Source organism: Trachurus trachurus (assembly GCF_905171665.1).
Source record: "Trachurus trachurus genome assembly, chromosome: 17".
NCBI lineage: Eukaryota > Metazoa > Chordata > Actinopteri > Carangiformes > Carangidae > Trachurus > Trachurus trachurus.
The window spans coordinates 21,853,803-21,870,312 of NC_139900.1; the positions used below are offsets into that span (position 1 = coordinate 21,853,803).

At 40.9% G+C, this 16,510-nt stretch overlaps 1 protein-coding gene across 1 annotated transcript; it reads left to right on the forward strand.

Annotated features, from left to right (window-relative positions):
- Window positions 1-10,538: 10,538 nt before the first annotated feature.
- Window positions 10,539-16,108, forward strand: LOC311000236 (ceramide synthase 2-like; the record flags this gene model as incomplete). The annotated part of the gene is made up of 10 exons (XM_083990894.1): window positions 10,539-10,705; window positions 11,465-11,582; window positions 12,341-12,459; window positions 12,715-12,772; window positions 12,902-12,952; window positions 13,803-13,895; window positions 14,187-14,315; window positions 14,984-15,093; window positions 15,646-15,799; window positions 15,881-16,108. The coding sequence occupies 10 exons, from the start codon at window positions 10,539-10,541 to the stop codon at window positions 16,106-16,108; spliced, it is 1,227 nt and encodes a 408-aa protein (XP_083847020.1).
- Window positions 16,109-16,510: the final 402 nt, after the last annotated feature.

A 16,510-nucleotide genomic window follows, 5' to 3' on the forward strand; every position in this document is an offset into this window, starting at 1 on the left:
GAAACCAGCCTTGAATATGATCACAGTTTCTTGTTATGAAAAACAGCTCTTTACAATATGAAACATCTGTCATATTCACCCTCGTCCTACTAACTTGAAGCAACAGGGACAACAGACAACTCTCTGACTGGAGTGTGTCTGTATCAAAAAAGTACAGAAAGCTGGCATTGAATGTCTGGAACGTTTGAATTGAAGCCATGTGTAAACAAACGTGGATACTTTGTGTAATTACACATTTTCTATGGAGGGTTTTCTATTATTATCCATTTGTTCTCTTGATCATTATTCCCTGAAAAAGGAAATGAAAACCTTTCAGTTACCTATTCTTCAGTTGCACATGTGAAGAATATTTTGGCCTTTTCCCTCTAAAGCTGTCACCCACCGACTTTTGAATGGGGTGCAAAAGTTATTTCTTACATGATGAGACCTTTCTGATAGGAGACTGAGGAATACTTATCAGACATGGTGACACAGACAGAATCTAATTAGCTCTATATGTGGACACCATATTGGCAGTATGGCTACAAGGGCCCCTCGCCCCTCACCATGCCCCTCGCTGTCCTCTTACATAATGCAAAAGCCACACACGGCTCACGGCGCTTTACTCATCCAAACGAAAAGATTATGTGTGTGCAGCGTGGACAGGGGCAGTCGTTAAGTGGGCAGGGAGAGGAGGGAGGGGATGGGAGAGTGAGAGGGAGGGAGGGAGGGAGGGAGAGAGGGGGAGGTAGGGCGGCTCCCTCAAACTGAGAAGACTTTAAAGCCCCTGACAGAGCAGAGGAGGTGCTGCAGGATGTGACAGAGTTGAGAGCTGAAGCAGGCTGAGGGAGCAAGGAGCTGTCCGCGGTGCTGAACATCTACTGGACCATCACCATCACCATCATCATCATCCTCCCTCTGCGTCTCTGATGACATGACCTCACCTGTGACACTGGCCACAAAAGTAAGCGCTCTAATATGATTATGCCACAATCATGCCTGTGAAGAACTTGTGTATGTAACTTTGTGCTGTTGTGTAACTTACGTGTAACACAATACCACGTGATGATTGTTGGTTCAGTCCTGTGTGGAAAAGTCCCCTCAACAGTGTTTGAAAAGATTTATTAATTTACACATTGGAATAACTCAGTTAAATGTCCTGCTAACATGCAACAGAGAGAGCAATGGTATCGCAGCAGAACAGACGATATTAATGCTGTTTATGTACTGACAGATTCAACTCAGCTCTTGATGCAGACCGCATGTTCTTTCAGACTATCCTGCCTTGTCATGCTTTAAGTTTACATCTGGCAAAATGGGGATACAAAAAAAGGTAAAGTCAAACTGTTCTGTCTGCTTCCTTTAGGAGCAACTAAAGGACTAATTTCACTCATAAATATATAATAATAATAGATTTTGCCAGATTCCTATGGAGAAAGTCACTGGGATTATATAAGCAGAACTCACAACCAGCAGAAAGTGTTGTTTATGATGAAATGTTGCATGAGCTTTTCACTTAACATTTTAGATGACAGAGGACTTTAACTGTAGATAATTGGCAACTGTTTTTCTCGTTTTCTTTTAGCCTGACAGTGCTACACTTTACTTTAATGTTTCCCTCAACATATTTTCACCCTTTTTATTTGAAGAAGAAGTCCTTGACATTTTCAAAGCTGCTGTTATAATCCACAGGTATAAATGGGAGGTATTACAAGTATTACAGACACCAGGAATATCCAGCCATATGTCACTGTATATGCTCTGTCCTCAGTATTCATTGGCATGGCTGTTTGGTGCTTTTGTACATCTACTTTTAATGTCTTTTTTTTAACAAAATGTATCATTGTCTTTGTTTGAATCAGGAGCCTATTATAATTAAGGATGTTTTTTTTGTTTTGGTTTTAGTGTGTAGATCAGATGTGGTCATTGTGGTTAACTGCTGTTTAGGATGCGCAGCAGGTCCTTAAGTGAGGATCAGTGAGCTATTAAATTGATGATTCTCTTCTCATTTTTAAAAATATACTATTCAAAGATGCATTTCTTTTTGCTTCACGATACAGTCATCCATCCCTGCCCTCAGCTCTGTTTTGTTTATTATGTGTTGTTGATGACCTTTGAAGATTTTGAGTGACCTGGAAACTCACAGCGACTCCGTGTCACCTCTTGATATCTCAGATCTGCCATGGCTTCACATATCTGAATGAGAATTAAAAGTATTTAGAACTTAGTTTGACTCTTTGATTTATAAAAGAAAGTAGGTAGGGATAGTGAGTAAGATTAAGATCCTATCCTATCCTGTCAGTCCTGCCTGTTGAGAAAGGTGATAACAACATATAACTAATTAAACAGCACTAAACTTCATTTAATGTAACTATTTAATGTAGCTACTAGGGGTGTAACGGTACACAAAAGTCACGGTTCGGTACGTACCTCGGTTCAGGGGTCACGGTTCGGTACGGTTTCGGTACAACAGACACTAATTGAATGTAAAACTAAAATCTGTCTTGTGTTATAAAAGTTAAAAGAAAAAAAAACTACAAAATAAAACAAGTGCATTAGGAGTGTTATAATGCCATTCATTAATTCTAGAGGAAAAAAAACGTGCACTTGACAACTGGCAACTATTATTCGAATTATTAAATTATTATATTATTAAAAAAATATTATTAAAAAAACAAAACAATAAACTGACATCAATGTTGGTTTACACAGTTAAATTAGACTAGCAGTTACTTTGGTGATGTTTCTGGTCCTGCCTGTGTTCATAAAACATATTAGGCAGCTACACGCACATCCCCCAAAAAACTGAAGACTAGGTGCTGGACCACCAAGAAAGACACAGGAAAAAAGGAGACCGCACACTAGTTAAAAGCTCCCGTGACAGTTTAATGTCACTCACGTTTCGGGCGTCAGCCCTTCATCAGACAAAATGTGTCTGATTATATATAGTGTGCGGTCTCCTTTTCTCCTCACCTGTCTGTGTTCATGTCAAGAGGCTTAAAAGCTGCGGGATAAGTTGTTGCACACAACTTGTCTTTTTACTTGCACCAGTGATTGACATATCGGGTTGAACATGCGCTACGTGTTTGATGCGTTTCTAGCGACGCACCGCGCATCCGTGAAACATCGCCGACGGACTTTGTCCGGTGGACCAGTCGCGAGCATGGATGTATTGGTTGCGAGCCGCCGCCGCCGTTTGTTTCATTGAGAAGCCACAGTGACATGAATGAAGCAGACAGCTCTCCTCCTCTAACTTCACTCTCTCATCACTTCTCTTCTTCGTCTGCTATGACGGCTGCAGGCAGCTTCGAGGCTCATTACCGCCACCTGGATTCGAGTGAGGACTCGACTTTTTATTTTATTTTATTTTTTTAATATTCATTCAGACGTATTCGTCGTGTGACTGTGTGCACCGAACCGTGACCCCCGTACCGTGACGGCACGGGACGAATACATATACCGTTACACCCCTAGTAGCTACTAATTTCCTGTTAGTAGCACAAGCAGCCTTGTTGTCAGTGGTTTACACTCCCTGACTTATGTCTGTGTTATCCTGTTGTGTAAACTTCATAGCTATTTCATGGCTCTCTATTGACTATTGAGTCTGTCTTGTCCGTTTAGCTTCCCTTTCCCTCTGTACACGAAGCCTGGTGTAACCACAGGCCATTTGATAATTGATACTGAGGCAGGCAGTTTCTTTCATTAGGACTTCAAGTCCTCTATTAAAGCTTCACTTGGCCCTTTAGTCCTATCATCTGGAGAGCAGGGGAGCTATCAACGTGTCTTTGCTAGGATCGGTGGGGTGGTAAGGAGGGAGATGAAGCCTCCTGGAATAGAATCTGCTGACTGAGGAGTGCACCTTCCGCAGGAAATGTCTCTCCACTCCTCGGCCCATTAAAGAGGCTACTGAGAGTGTTTCTGTTCAAGAGTGCAGTAACTCTCTGAGGGTCCCCTCCACATTTTTTTCCTCCATCATCAGTGTCTGATTTATTTATCTTGTACTATGCTGTACCTGAGTTCAGGAAAGGGGTAGTGCTTCTGGTTTGTCTCTGTTATGTTCTCACAAGAAAGATTAGAGGGCCTGACAGGTAGTGCAATAACTGTTTTAAGGCAGGATGTGCATTGGCATGGGCACTTGTTGGGACCGTGGAACCCCTGAAAACGCTTTACTTAGTGCCCTGAAACAGTAAAAATCTATAGTTCTTGACAAGTCCTAAAGCCCCTGTCCAGTTCTGAACCTGCTGAATCAATCAGACTTTTCCTTCCATTCAGCAACTCAACCTGCTGGAAATTCGCTCACTCACCCTATTTTTTGCTTCTTTCCTCCGTTTAGGTCTCCTGCTGATTGATTCCCCATATGAAGAGGTTTTCGGTGACACAAGATAAAGACAAGGGTATAAAAATAGAATCATTGGGGCGTTGAGTGGCATAGTAGGTTGAGCAGGTGCCCCATGTGTAGAGGCTACAGTCCACACTGCAGGCGGCCCCGGTTCGAAAATAGAATTGTTCAATTGATTAGAACAGAAAAATGTATAGAGCTCTGTCTCGTTTTGTAAAATATTGACAAATGAGCTGAGGAGAAATGATTTAAAGTTGAAGTGGTGACTTTGGCTTTTGTAGAGTTGACCTCTTTTGACAGTGTGAGAAAGAAAGAGAGAAAAAAAACATAGAAGGGCATGTGAAGAGCAACCAGTGAAATCGACCTCACTGAGCGTGCTTCAGCCCACTCCTCAGCTCACCGGAGGGCAGTACAGTAGGCTATATGAATTTGCACCACTGATTTGCCCTGTGTTATTTCTGCTGGAACAAGTTCTCTACCCTGTGGTTGTGGGATACACTGTGGTTGACTTCTGTGTGTTGGCAGCTGCCAGATTTTACTATGAGGTCCTTGTCTTGGGTTTAGAAGTCAAGCTCACTGACGAAGATGACCCTGTGGTGCCATGCCACTCCTGATATCCTCTAACTCCAAAATAAAACGCACACACACATAAAGCTTCACCCTTTAAAACGCTCCCTCATTGCAGAAAATGAGCGACACAAATTACTGGGTTGTGGACTATGAGCTCTCCTCTCCGGCCCCGCCTGGGTTCCCCAGGGGCCCAACGGTGCTGCAGCCCATGGCCGGACACCCAGAGCAAGGAACAGCCCTGTGTTTCGTGGGCCTCCTAGTGCTGCTGCTGCTTTTTCTCCTCGTCCGCTGCGTTCGAATCTTGTTAGACCCCTACAGCAGCATGCCCGCTTCCTCATGGACGGACCATAAGGAGGGGCTGGACAGAGGACAGTTCGATTATGCACTAGTGTAAAGCTGAAGGTCATGATGAGGAGAGCGGTGCATTTGAAAATATGGGGGGACTCTATTTCAGGAACTTTTGAAGGTGGATGTCCATGTTCCCCGATAACTAAAGGTTTCTACAATTCCATCTCCTGAAAATGAAGGAAATTTCATTTACAGCATATTGTTGTTTTGCTGTGTTCTGCAAGGGGATTAAAACCATAACATGCAAGCTGTGTATTTAGGGAAGGTATATGTCTGACAGAGAGGGAACAGATAATATGGTAATTCATGTGTTACTGGAGACTTATGGTGTGGATGGTGTTATACAGCAGCTTTTAGGGTGATAAACACAGCAGGACGACAACGATCAGTATCCCAGCATTATGTTATGACTCCTGTTTATCATGTCATTTTGTAATTGTATAATGTTTTTACAAATCCCAGAGCTGTATTATAAATAGAGAGCAGAGCTGCTGCAATGGAAGTCCTTATTGAATAAAAGAGGAGCTAAATGAGTTTAGGGAAGACATGGAAGTCATTTATACAGAACTAATACACACTGTTACTGCAGATTTAGAGGTAAGACTGTAAATTTTATATGAGAGATTTTATTTGTTTTAACATCTTTTTTTGGAGGTAAAGCTGAACCAAAAATCTAGAAGATGTCATATTAGTTTCTCTAAAACTGAACACCTCCTTTTTGCTCATTTTTAAGGTGACCCATGCTGGATATTGTGTGATATTTATACCACCTTTAAAATGATCCTCAGGTAAAATTATTTCTAACAAACCAAAGCCTCTTTAATTTGAGGAAATCATTGAATTTGCCACCTGAAATTGATCTCTAGCTGCCCTTATTATCAGTCAATTTCATTTCAAATTCACTATGGCATAAATGCTCATCTTTATTTCAGTAGAAAAGCTAATACATAACAGTTAATGTAGCCTATTTTTCTGAGGTTTTGCTGTTTCATGTCGCCATCCCTTTAAGAGGCTTATGCGGCTCAGTGTGAAGGGTCACAGCACTGGCTGAATGTGTCATGTAAAGTTGTGATTATAAAAGCATGTACACCAATTTCCTCCCTCTAATCCTTTTACCCTTTAGGCTCCATCCAGTGCACCAGCCAAAACTGTACACCAGTGCCTGTAGGAACATGGGAAAAGTTAATATCTGTTTTGTACTAATGATGTTTCTGCTCCTTGTGCCACTTGTTTTGTAAAAATCATTTTTGCCCTTATTATGCTCTAAAGCCCTTTGAATTGTGGCTCTGACAGGCTCTTTATACTAGTATTGATATTTTTCTGGTTTGTTTAAAAGTTGTTTGATTCCTCAGTGATGACCAGATGACTGTTGTTGAAATACCAAACAGTTGTAGCCTATATGGTTCCCTGGATGTAGACTTAAATTAGATATTTTCCTAATGTTTATTTCAAGTGGCATACCGTTTTTTTTTTTATGAAATAAAAGCTTTTGTCTGGTTCTGCTTTTAGAGTCCAGTTATTTCACACAGCCACAAACACACACACAGCCCATTGCACATCCAAAAATAAAGACACATAAACTTTTAATTGAGCACAGACTCTCTTCGCTGCAGCCCCTCAAATCAATATTAGGAAGATTTAGAGCAAATAAAATCAATGGAATAATCAATCGGAGGCTCGTAAAGACACAAAGCCAGTTAATTCATGAGGATCGGCAGAGGAAGATCAACCACCCCCCATCCCACATGACCTCATCACAGGACTCTGTTTCATGATCAGTGGTTGGGTTTGTCATAGAATATAAATGTAGGTGACTACAATAAGAATTTTAAAGTACTTAACAAGAGTTTGGGATGTTTTAAGCAATTTAGAAAAAATAACATTCTCAGATAGAAAAGACAGACGTCTTCCTTCTTAAGAAAATAGTTTCCAGAAAATCCCTCAATAGAACTTTGGGGGTTTTCCACAATTTACATTTTTCCACTCTACCCTTCCTGGTAGAGTTCCCTATGCCAGGTTGTGATTGACCTCCCTTGGCTATTTATCTATCAGGTTATCTGTGACCCCTTCTGGATACTTAGAGAACTACAAGTAACCATGGGCTCAAGTAGGGCTCAGAAACACATACTTAAAGGTTTTTGAAAATAAAAATAAAAATCAATCAATCCACTTTTGAATAAAATCTCATTTGAAAAAAAGTTGTCAGACCAGTGAGAGAAACAATGACACACTCTTGCATGTTTACAGTGAGTCAGCCTGCTGCTTTAGTGATGAAATTAGTTAAGGAAGGCTATGTGCCTGCAAAGCTGGCTTACAGAACAGAGTCAGACTTTGCTTAGTGGACTAAAATGGTCCTCTACAGTTTCCTGTTTATCAGGGTCCAACAGATGGTTGGGAGCACAGAGTAAAAACCCCCACCTCATTAGTCGTGCAATTAAAACGACAGATTTTTGCTCCACTAGTCTCCAACAATTTACTTCCTTGATAAACTAACAAAGGCACTCATTTCCCAACGTCCCCTCACATACTGTACACACACACACACACGCTCACACAAAGAGAGAGACAAATACATGTGTGCACATGTACAGAGATATGCAAATAAGGCTGGATCAAAAAAAAAACATGAGCTCAGGCCTGACAGCATGGCACCAATGTTACCATATGTGACTCTTCAGGCAAATATTATTGCTAATACACACTGAACTACAATAATCCTAGTAATTATTTTCTACTTTAAAGCATACATTGACACATTTGACTTTTTACAAGTTTATAGAGTTATTAGGGAAGTCAGTTTTTGTAATAGGTGGTGTTGCAGGTTCAACTGGGAGGAATAGTTGTCACGTTCTTATATTTCATGTCTGACATTACGGAAGCAAAGTGTCTGTGTTGCTGTCTAAATTCATGAGCATAGTCTCGACAGGTGCATATCCAGCATGCAAATACCTGTTGGAATAAGCACATGCTAATTTTGTGAAATGCACAGCAACACATTTGCACTTAAGAGAACAGCCCACAACTATACATTGCATACACAAGCAGAGGTTACTCACAGCCCCCACCACGACACATGCAACTCATGTTTGCATGTGGTGAAATGTATACAAACTCTCCTTCACTTCGCTGAATCCTAGCACACAGCCAATCCTTAAAACACATCCATCAAACACTTTGCATAATGCATGGCTAAATAATACAGCAATACCCGAGACAGAAAACAGCCGTGGTCCAGACTGATGTGCTCATCTGCATAACAGTAGTGATGTTATCAGCAGACAGCTTGCTTATCTCCCTCCCTGACAAAACAATCAGCGGAGAGTGTTGACAGAGGAGGAGGATGGTGTGAGGAGGACTGTTGTTATACTGGCATGAATTTAGAAGTGTGTAGCCTACATCTGTTTGTGTTTAAAGGAGGTGTGTGTCACTAAAATTCACACACACAGAGGTGTATTTACCTTCAGACTACAAAGTCCTAAGCGTCCTGGATTGTGCAGGACCATTTCTTAGAAAGTGGTGACATCTGTTGTAACCTACAATAGAGTAGAAGGAAATGCAATAAGATATTGAGATTAAAAAAAAAAAAAAGATGAGTCAAGCATTTAATGTTTATCTTGGATTATATTGTCACTCAGAATACACGGAAATATGTAGCCAACATTCAAACAAGACATTTTTCTGAAAAGCTGCCAACGTCAGCACAAGTGTCAGTCAAACCATTGGCAGGTGATGCTAAATGCTGGAAGGTACTGTAGAAGAGACAGTAGAACAACAGTAGGCTAGGACATCTAAAGTGTCTAACCTTAAACCTGAGTGGGTTTCATATGAATCCAACTTTCATTTGTTGAGGGAAAGTTCACTGACGGCATGCACAGGAGAACAAGCTCATTGTTTTAGTTTCACGGGGAATAGCAAACTAGATGATAGCCCATAGGCTATGTAAAATATAATGTAAATTGAAGGTTACATAGTTTACTGATAATTGAGGTGTTAGTCCTGTGCCTGACTAGGCTCTAAAGGCTATATATTCTGACTTATTAACTTTTAACATTAAAACTTCACTCACAATTTGTGTAGAGTGAGTAACACATTTTAGTCTTTTTAGTCTAAACCATTACAGTTTTTTGTTATGACACACTAAAACAATGATGCATAGTCCTTTTTGCCCATGCTGATTTAATGGGTCATGAAACATTTGCTTTGAGCAGAAGACGCCCCTGGTGTTTCATTAGCCGCTCCGCCATTAAGCTACATCATCCACTTGAAAGAGAGACAAAACCGGAAGTCTTAAGAATTGGAGGCAAAGTAAGCTACCTGTAAAAATGATTGTTGTTTATTAGCTGTACTCGATACTTTCCCCAATAGAGTAACAATATATTACTCGGACAGATTTCTTTACAAAGTTTTCTCTTTTTTTTTTAATTCGGTGCTTCAAATTGAGCTTTTTCACAGGCTATTATTTTGAAATTTGTGAGCGGTACTTCCGGTCATGGTGCCTAACTTGACGCGTGCACCGTGACGACGGATCAGTCTCCTTCTGTGGTGGCGTCGTTACGATACAGAGGGACAGAGGAGACACATCCCTGGTCAAACAAGGCTGAAACAAACTCTCAGTAGAAAGTGGATTGTATCCTTCTGTCTCATTTGCTCAGTATTTCCACAGAGCTGTGACAGGTGAGTTTCTACTCTGTAGATCATTTCTTTCAACAGTTTAACTCTAACTCACTAGGCTATATTACCGTTGTAATAGGCTATGTGTTTTCAGTCTGCTTCAATAAATAATATGTAATATTAGTTGCTGTATCTACAGTAGAGTAGGCTATATCTGTGGTACATAGCTGAGTTGGTGCGGGTGTTATAAAAAGGTTTTCTTTATTTTTATTCCACATTGATGGTTGTTTTAAGGCATTATTCTGTAACAGAGTGATGTTAACAAACCATGTTCAATTGAAGTTGTTTGTGGTTCTACTGTGACTTATATTATACCATTAATTTTCTTTTTCTCTTTTTAGTTCGAATCAAATATTTGATGTAGCAAACATTGTTTAGTAATTAAAATCGAGATACTGATATAGCCTATCAGTAGCCTAGTATTTCCCTTTTTCACACGCGAGCACACACGGACAGTGATTCAGAGGCACAAGAGGTCTGTGTCTCTTCTGTACCAAATCAAATCCAAGTACCACACTTGCCTAATTGGGTTTACCTGGCTAAGGCTTGAATACGCAGAGACCTGTAACATCATCTTCAGCACGTCTACTTTTCCTTCTTCCCTCCCTCCTGCTCCTCCAGCCGCAGCAGAATGAACCTACTGCCTGATGTGTGGAGGCAGGACTACTGGCTTCCTCCAGGTGTGACCTGGAAAGACATGGAGCGCCTGCCGGACACTGACCGGCCGCAACCTCTGGACCTCCTCGTAGCTCTGCCCCTAGCGCTGGGCTTTGTCATCCTACGCTACGTGTTCGAGAGGTACAACACACCTGATCTCTCTGTTTTGTGGAGATGTGGGTGATTTGATTGGGATATTGTAGGCTTCACAGGAAGCCCCATTGTCCTACTCTCAGAGGTGTGTGTATCTCTAACAATTAACCGCTTTGTCCTGCCTATACGCACATCCTTCTTTTAAGTAACACAATCATCTGGGGATTCTGTTACAACTGCAAAGGGTGGTATTATTTGAATCAACTCCAAAATGTTGCAGCATTTCCTGATTATAATCAAGCATCCAGATCTATGGAGGACGTATTTGTAAGAGGATATCAGCTGTGGGGCAGTGAGCAGGTGTTTTAGCAGAGCAGGCATTGTTATCATCAGGAAAAAAGCCTTTGGGGACTAGAAGGAGAGAGTCTGACAGAGAGAAAGAGAGGGAAGGCACGGCATTAAAGTATTGTTATCTAAAGTGAAGATTTTAAATGGTTATTTTACAGTATACTTCAAAGACGAAACCCAGTTTCCATCAAACATTTGTTCTCATTTGATTAAATTTAACACACATCACACAATGACATTAGTTTTTAATGCACTGTCCGTATTATGTTGCTATTAACTTCACATTATGCTTGATTATATTCATAATACTATTGAAATACATGAGTTCTAAAATGTTTCTATTGACTCTGTTAAATAGCTTATTATGTACACTAAGTGAGTGGGGGCCGGGCCTATGAATATCCCACAGTGACTGTATCATCATTTGTGTAAACTGTCCTTTGTTCTCCCTGCCCCCAGGTTTTTTGCCCCACCCATGGGCAGATGTTTGGGGGTAAAGAATAGATTGCAAGTGACTGCGACCCCCTCCCCAAAGCTGGAGTCGTATTACACCAAGACGAGCAGGCACCCGACACAGGTTAGTCTGAAAAAGGTCTCAACAGTCGACCAAACATGACCAGTTCGTTTAGGGGAGTATTTTTCACCAGGCACTAAAAGGAAGTTATTGATGGTGAACTTTATCAGTTACCCTGCCAGTTAAGATATATGATGTTATGAAATGCAGTTGCACTGTTAAAAGGTAAAATCAGTGATTCCCAACCCTGTTGTATTGTGATCGTTTACAAAAAACAGCATCTAGTTGGGAGTGGGACTTCTTGAGCAGCTAAACCAAAAATACAATTCACTACTAAACTTCTCATGGTTTCATAAAAAAAATACAACAACACCATTATATAAATATTTCACAAAACAATAACAAACAAAGAAAAGAATACTACTTTATGCAGAAACACTTTGTTTTGCTTCTCTCCTACCATGGTAATTACCTCAACAGCCCCCAGAATTGTTTTGGGAAAATATGGGAGGGGTCTGCCCCCCCACAGGTTGGGAACCAGTAGACTAAACTACCGAGCTGCATGTAAATAATTAAAACTAGCTCCACCATAATAATAATAATAATAATAATACATTTTATTTGGAGGCGCCTTTCAGGTCACCCAAGGTCACCTTACAAAAAAGGAGTGTATAATCAGCTACAAATGTAAAACATCATGTTCACATTCATGCATCCGTATTAATGGTGTAACTACGTAACATCTAATTAAATCCCAGACATGGGGAAGTATTTAAAACCAGTTCAGAAAAATATGTCCCTTCTCTGCGTTGTCGTTTCAGAGTGAAATTGTTAGTTTGATGTCACTGTGTGGCAAAACTCAGAGGCAGATTGAGACCTGGTTCCGGCGTCGCAGGAACCAAGACAGGCCCTGTCAAACCAAAAAGTTTGGTGAAGCTGCGTAAGTGCTTTCTCTCCACAAACCTTTCATTTCTCAAGTCACAGGTGACTTCCCTCAAGAACAAATTCCACATCGCTCACTGCAAAAACAAAAACACAGAGAGCTGAGAACCTGACTGAGTTAACAAGGGTTTCCACTGGAGAATGAGAGACTCCTCCATGCTCTGTTAACTCATATGTAGATGTTTGTATTTTTTAAAGCATCTGTCCCTCTTCTTCAGGGTTTAGAATAAAGATGTGTTTTGTTGTTTTGCAGGTGGAGGTTTTTTTTCTACCTCTCAGCCTTCATGGCTGGACTAGTCTGCTTGATTGATGTGAGTATGAGTTAGCTTTACATCAGAAATGTAGAAACCAAATGCTACTATTTCTGTGGGAAAACATCACATCTCTCTACTTAACTGGAAGAGGTTATTCTTGACTTTTGCCTCTTCTTTTCTCAACAGACACCCTGGTTCTGGGACCGCAGTGAATGTTGGAGGGAATATCCAGTACAGGTGAAGTAAAATCATTTAGTCAATCAGCACTCAGTTTCACTAGCGTGCACTTGCCAAGTTATCGAAGTTGAATAGATAATCTTACATGTGGTGTGTATGAGTAGTCTGGCTGGCATCCAATAAAATGTCTTTAAGAAGGAAATGTGAAGAAGCAATGTGCAGTAAACCATGTTTGTTTCCTCATTCATATGCCAATGAGCAACTGACACTCTTATTTATTAAAATGACAATTAAGTCACTCATCATCTAAGTAGATGAATCAAAATGACATGTGTTGTAGAGCTGTTCATAACCAAAACTTTTCAATCAATTATTTTAATTGTTTATTTATCTACCAGCTGAATTGTATGCTCCATAAAATGTCTGAAACAACTGGAATATTTAATGTTGCCATAGCAACACCTTTGTAAATTTTATTTATAAAAAAAAATTAATAAATTATCTTTAGTTTTAGCAGAAAATAGTTGCCGTCTATCAACCTCTGGGATATGACACACAGATGCTGTGCCTCTTTGCTCTGCATCTCAAGCAGGACTCAATTTCACAAGGTTTAGGAGACCAATGCTGATTTTTGTGTCCACTGACAAATCAGTAGGCTAATTTAACTAAGCATTTTGGCTCCATTATATGCTGACCTATCCTTCCCTATCCCCTTTCTTAGAAACAAAGCAGCATTTGATGACACATTATTACTGAGAAGTTGACCTACAGCTGGAAACTGTAATTTCTCATCAATATTTGTAGTTTTATTCAGTGAAATTGCTTCACACTCTCCAGTAGTTAATCATACGTGGCCCTATATTTGTGCAAAAATTAAATGTTGACTTTTGAATAATTGCTTCCTCCAAAGGCCATGGAGAGGGCTCATTACTGGTACTACATGTTGGAACTGGGTTTTTACGGCTCTCTGCTGCTGCGGATCTCTGTCGACGTCAAGAGGAAGGTGAGGAGCTCAATATTCACTCATTAATTCAGTCATGAATTAACAATACAACATACATGAGTTAACAATACAACCATCAAAATGAAGATGTTCAAGAGATTTGATTTAATGTCTGTTGGCTTTAGCTGTCGTCACTTCAGCTTCATTGAGAAACTTCACTTTGTCACCTTGTCAATTATTAACTTGTGGTTAACGAGTGACCATATATTGAACGTATAATTATTCTACCGACATGTGAAGGACATTTTATTTCACTGTGTGTAAAAACTATGCATGTGTTTGCTTTGCCAGGATTTTAAAGAGCAGGTGATCCACCATCTGGCCACCATCTTCCTGCTTAGTTTCTCCTACTGCGCCAACTACATTCGCATCGGCACTTTGGTGATGCTGCTGCATGACTCCTCTGACATCCTGCTAGAGGTAACTCACACATCGCTTCAGTGTAACTGTGGAAGGACTCAAAAGAACAACTTGTTTCTTCAGAGTCCTGTGTCACGTATTCCGACTCTAGAGCCATAGTTTAACAGACACATGAGACCTTACAAATATAATTAGTCTCTCCAGAACGTATCACCATGGATTCATCTCCCCATTGGTCATGTGTGTGGCTCTGTGCAGGCCCAGCAAAAGTGAGAGGAGTATGAATGTTGCCAGCTGCACTCAGATGTTCACACGGTGCTTGAGGCTGTTCTCAGAAAATCTGTCAATGCAGTAGTAGCTGATCCTGCAGGAAGCTGAACTTATTTTGTCAAGCCAATCCTGTGACTGAGCTATGATAGCTTAAAGTATTTTAGAGGCCTTTTTTTTTTACACCTGAGATGAGCATGAGGCGTTGGTTAAACACAAAGACATGCTATCTATACACATCTAGGTGTCCTGTATTGTGTGAAGGTTCAGGTTGGCTTATCATCATCATCATCATCATCATTATCATCATAACTGAGCTGATGTGTTTCCTGTTTATCTGATATCTGATACACGTCTTGCAGAATTCTTCAGCCAATGTTTTGTCTTGAGATTTGAGGCCACTGGGTGCACACGATTTCTATTGTTTCCTCAATTACCTCTTACCTCTGGATTTTTTGCAGTCTGCCAAGATGTTCAACTACGGGACTGGCTGGAGGAAAATGTGTGACATACTGTTTGTTGTCTTCGCTGTGGTCTTCCTTGTGACTAGACTGGTGATTTTCCCCAGCAAGTACGTTTTTCTATTTATTTTCATTTTGATGCTTAAAGCAAGCGCTTTGGGTATCGTTTCAGATGGAAAAGCGCTATATAAAACACAGACCATTTACCATTTACCATTACTTGAAGCCCCTGTATGGAGCTTTGAACTGGATACGCAAAAGTCTCTGGTTTCTGCCGATGTGTCTCTGTTACCTACAACAGCAAATGAGCCCATCAGTGTGAAGATACGCTATTTCTAAGTAGTCTAATTCTATACCTCTGGAAGGCATGGTCGGGTCGGACCACTGACGAAACGATACGAATAGATACATTACGCTGCTAAAAAAAAAAAAAAAGCAAGTCCCGTCTTCTTTCCGACGTTTCCAAAACAAATCTACACAAACGTCTTCATGACAGTGGGAAATGCAGTCTTCATTCCAACGCTTTCGTCCACAGGGGCCGCCAAAATCAACACTAAATGAAAAGTCTGTACAGGGGCTTTAACTGCTCAATGCAGCATGGCTGGCCTGTAAGTCTGTAGTTGCTTTTTTCAATGTGACTCTAATTATTTAATTACTTACAGAATCATCCATACCACACTGGTCCTGTCCATGGAGGTGTTCGAACCCTTTCCTGGCTACTACTGTTTCAACATCCTCCTGATGGTGCTGCAGGCTCTTCACATCTTCTGGGCTGGCTTAATCTTACGCATGGTCTACAAGTTCCTGAAGGGAAAGGTGAGAAGCCGTGAGTCAATTTATGCTACTTGTTCAGCTTTGTGACACATGTTTAAACCTTTTATCCGCTTCCGTCCCCAGATGGAAAAAGATGAACGCAGTGATGACGAGAGTGAGGTAGAAGAAGAAGAAGAAGAGGAAGAGGAAAAGGGAGGAGAGGACAATGGGGATCAAGATAGAGATTATTGTTGGGAGAGAAGCAAAGACGCCCTGAACTCTAAACTGTCCATGCTGACCAACAGCTGCGTCCTCAATAACTTGACCAACCACAGAGCATCTGTAGCTGACAGAATGCGTAAAGCGCAGTAGAGACTTGATTTTTTCTTATTTTGCCGCCGCTCTGCTATATCAGTGGTGCACAGTGGCGTGGTTTATGTATCATGTGATAGAAGGTGGATATGATTCCTCACCCACCACACAAGTATTTCACGCTGATGTGATGATGATTCGCCTTAAATTGAGAGTGTCATTGTGACACAAGTAAAGGGGTGAGAGTGTAACTGTTGTGTAAGAAGGTGCTGGCATAGAGGAGGTGGTGTTGATCCAGAGGCCTCTGGGTTCTGGGCCCAGTCCACCTTTGGTGCAACACTGCATTAGGAGACCAGGGCCTGGTCCGTTAGGCCACTGGGGCTGCGGCAGCCGCTAGGGAGCCACTGTTACTTGGCAGCGTTAAGTGGTATTAACACTGGCATTATAATCTTTTTTAATTCA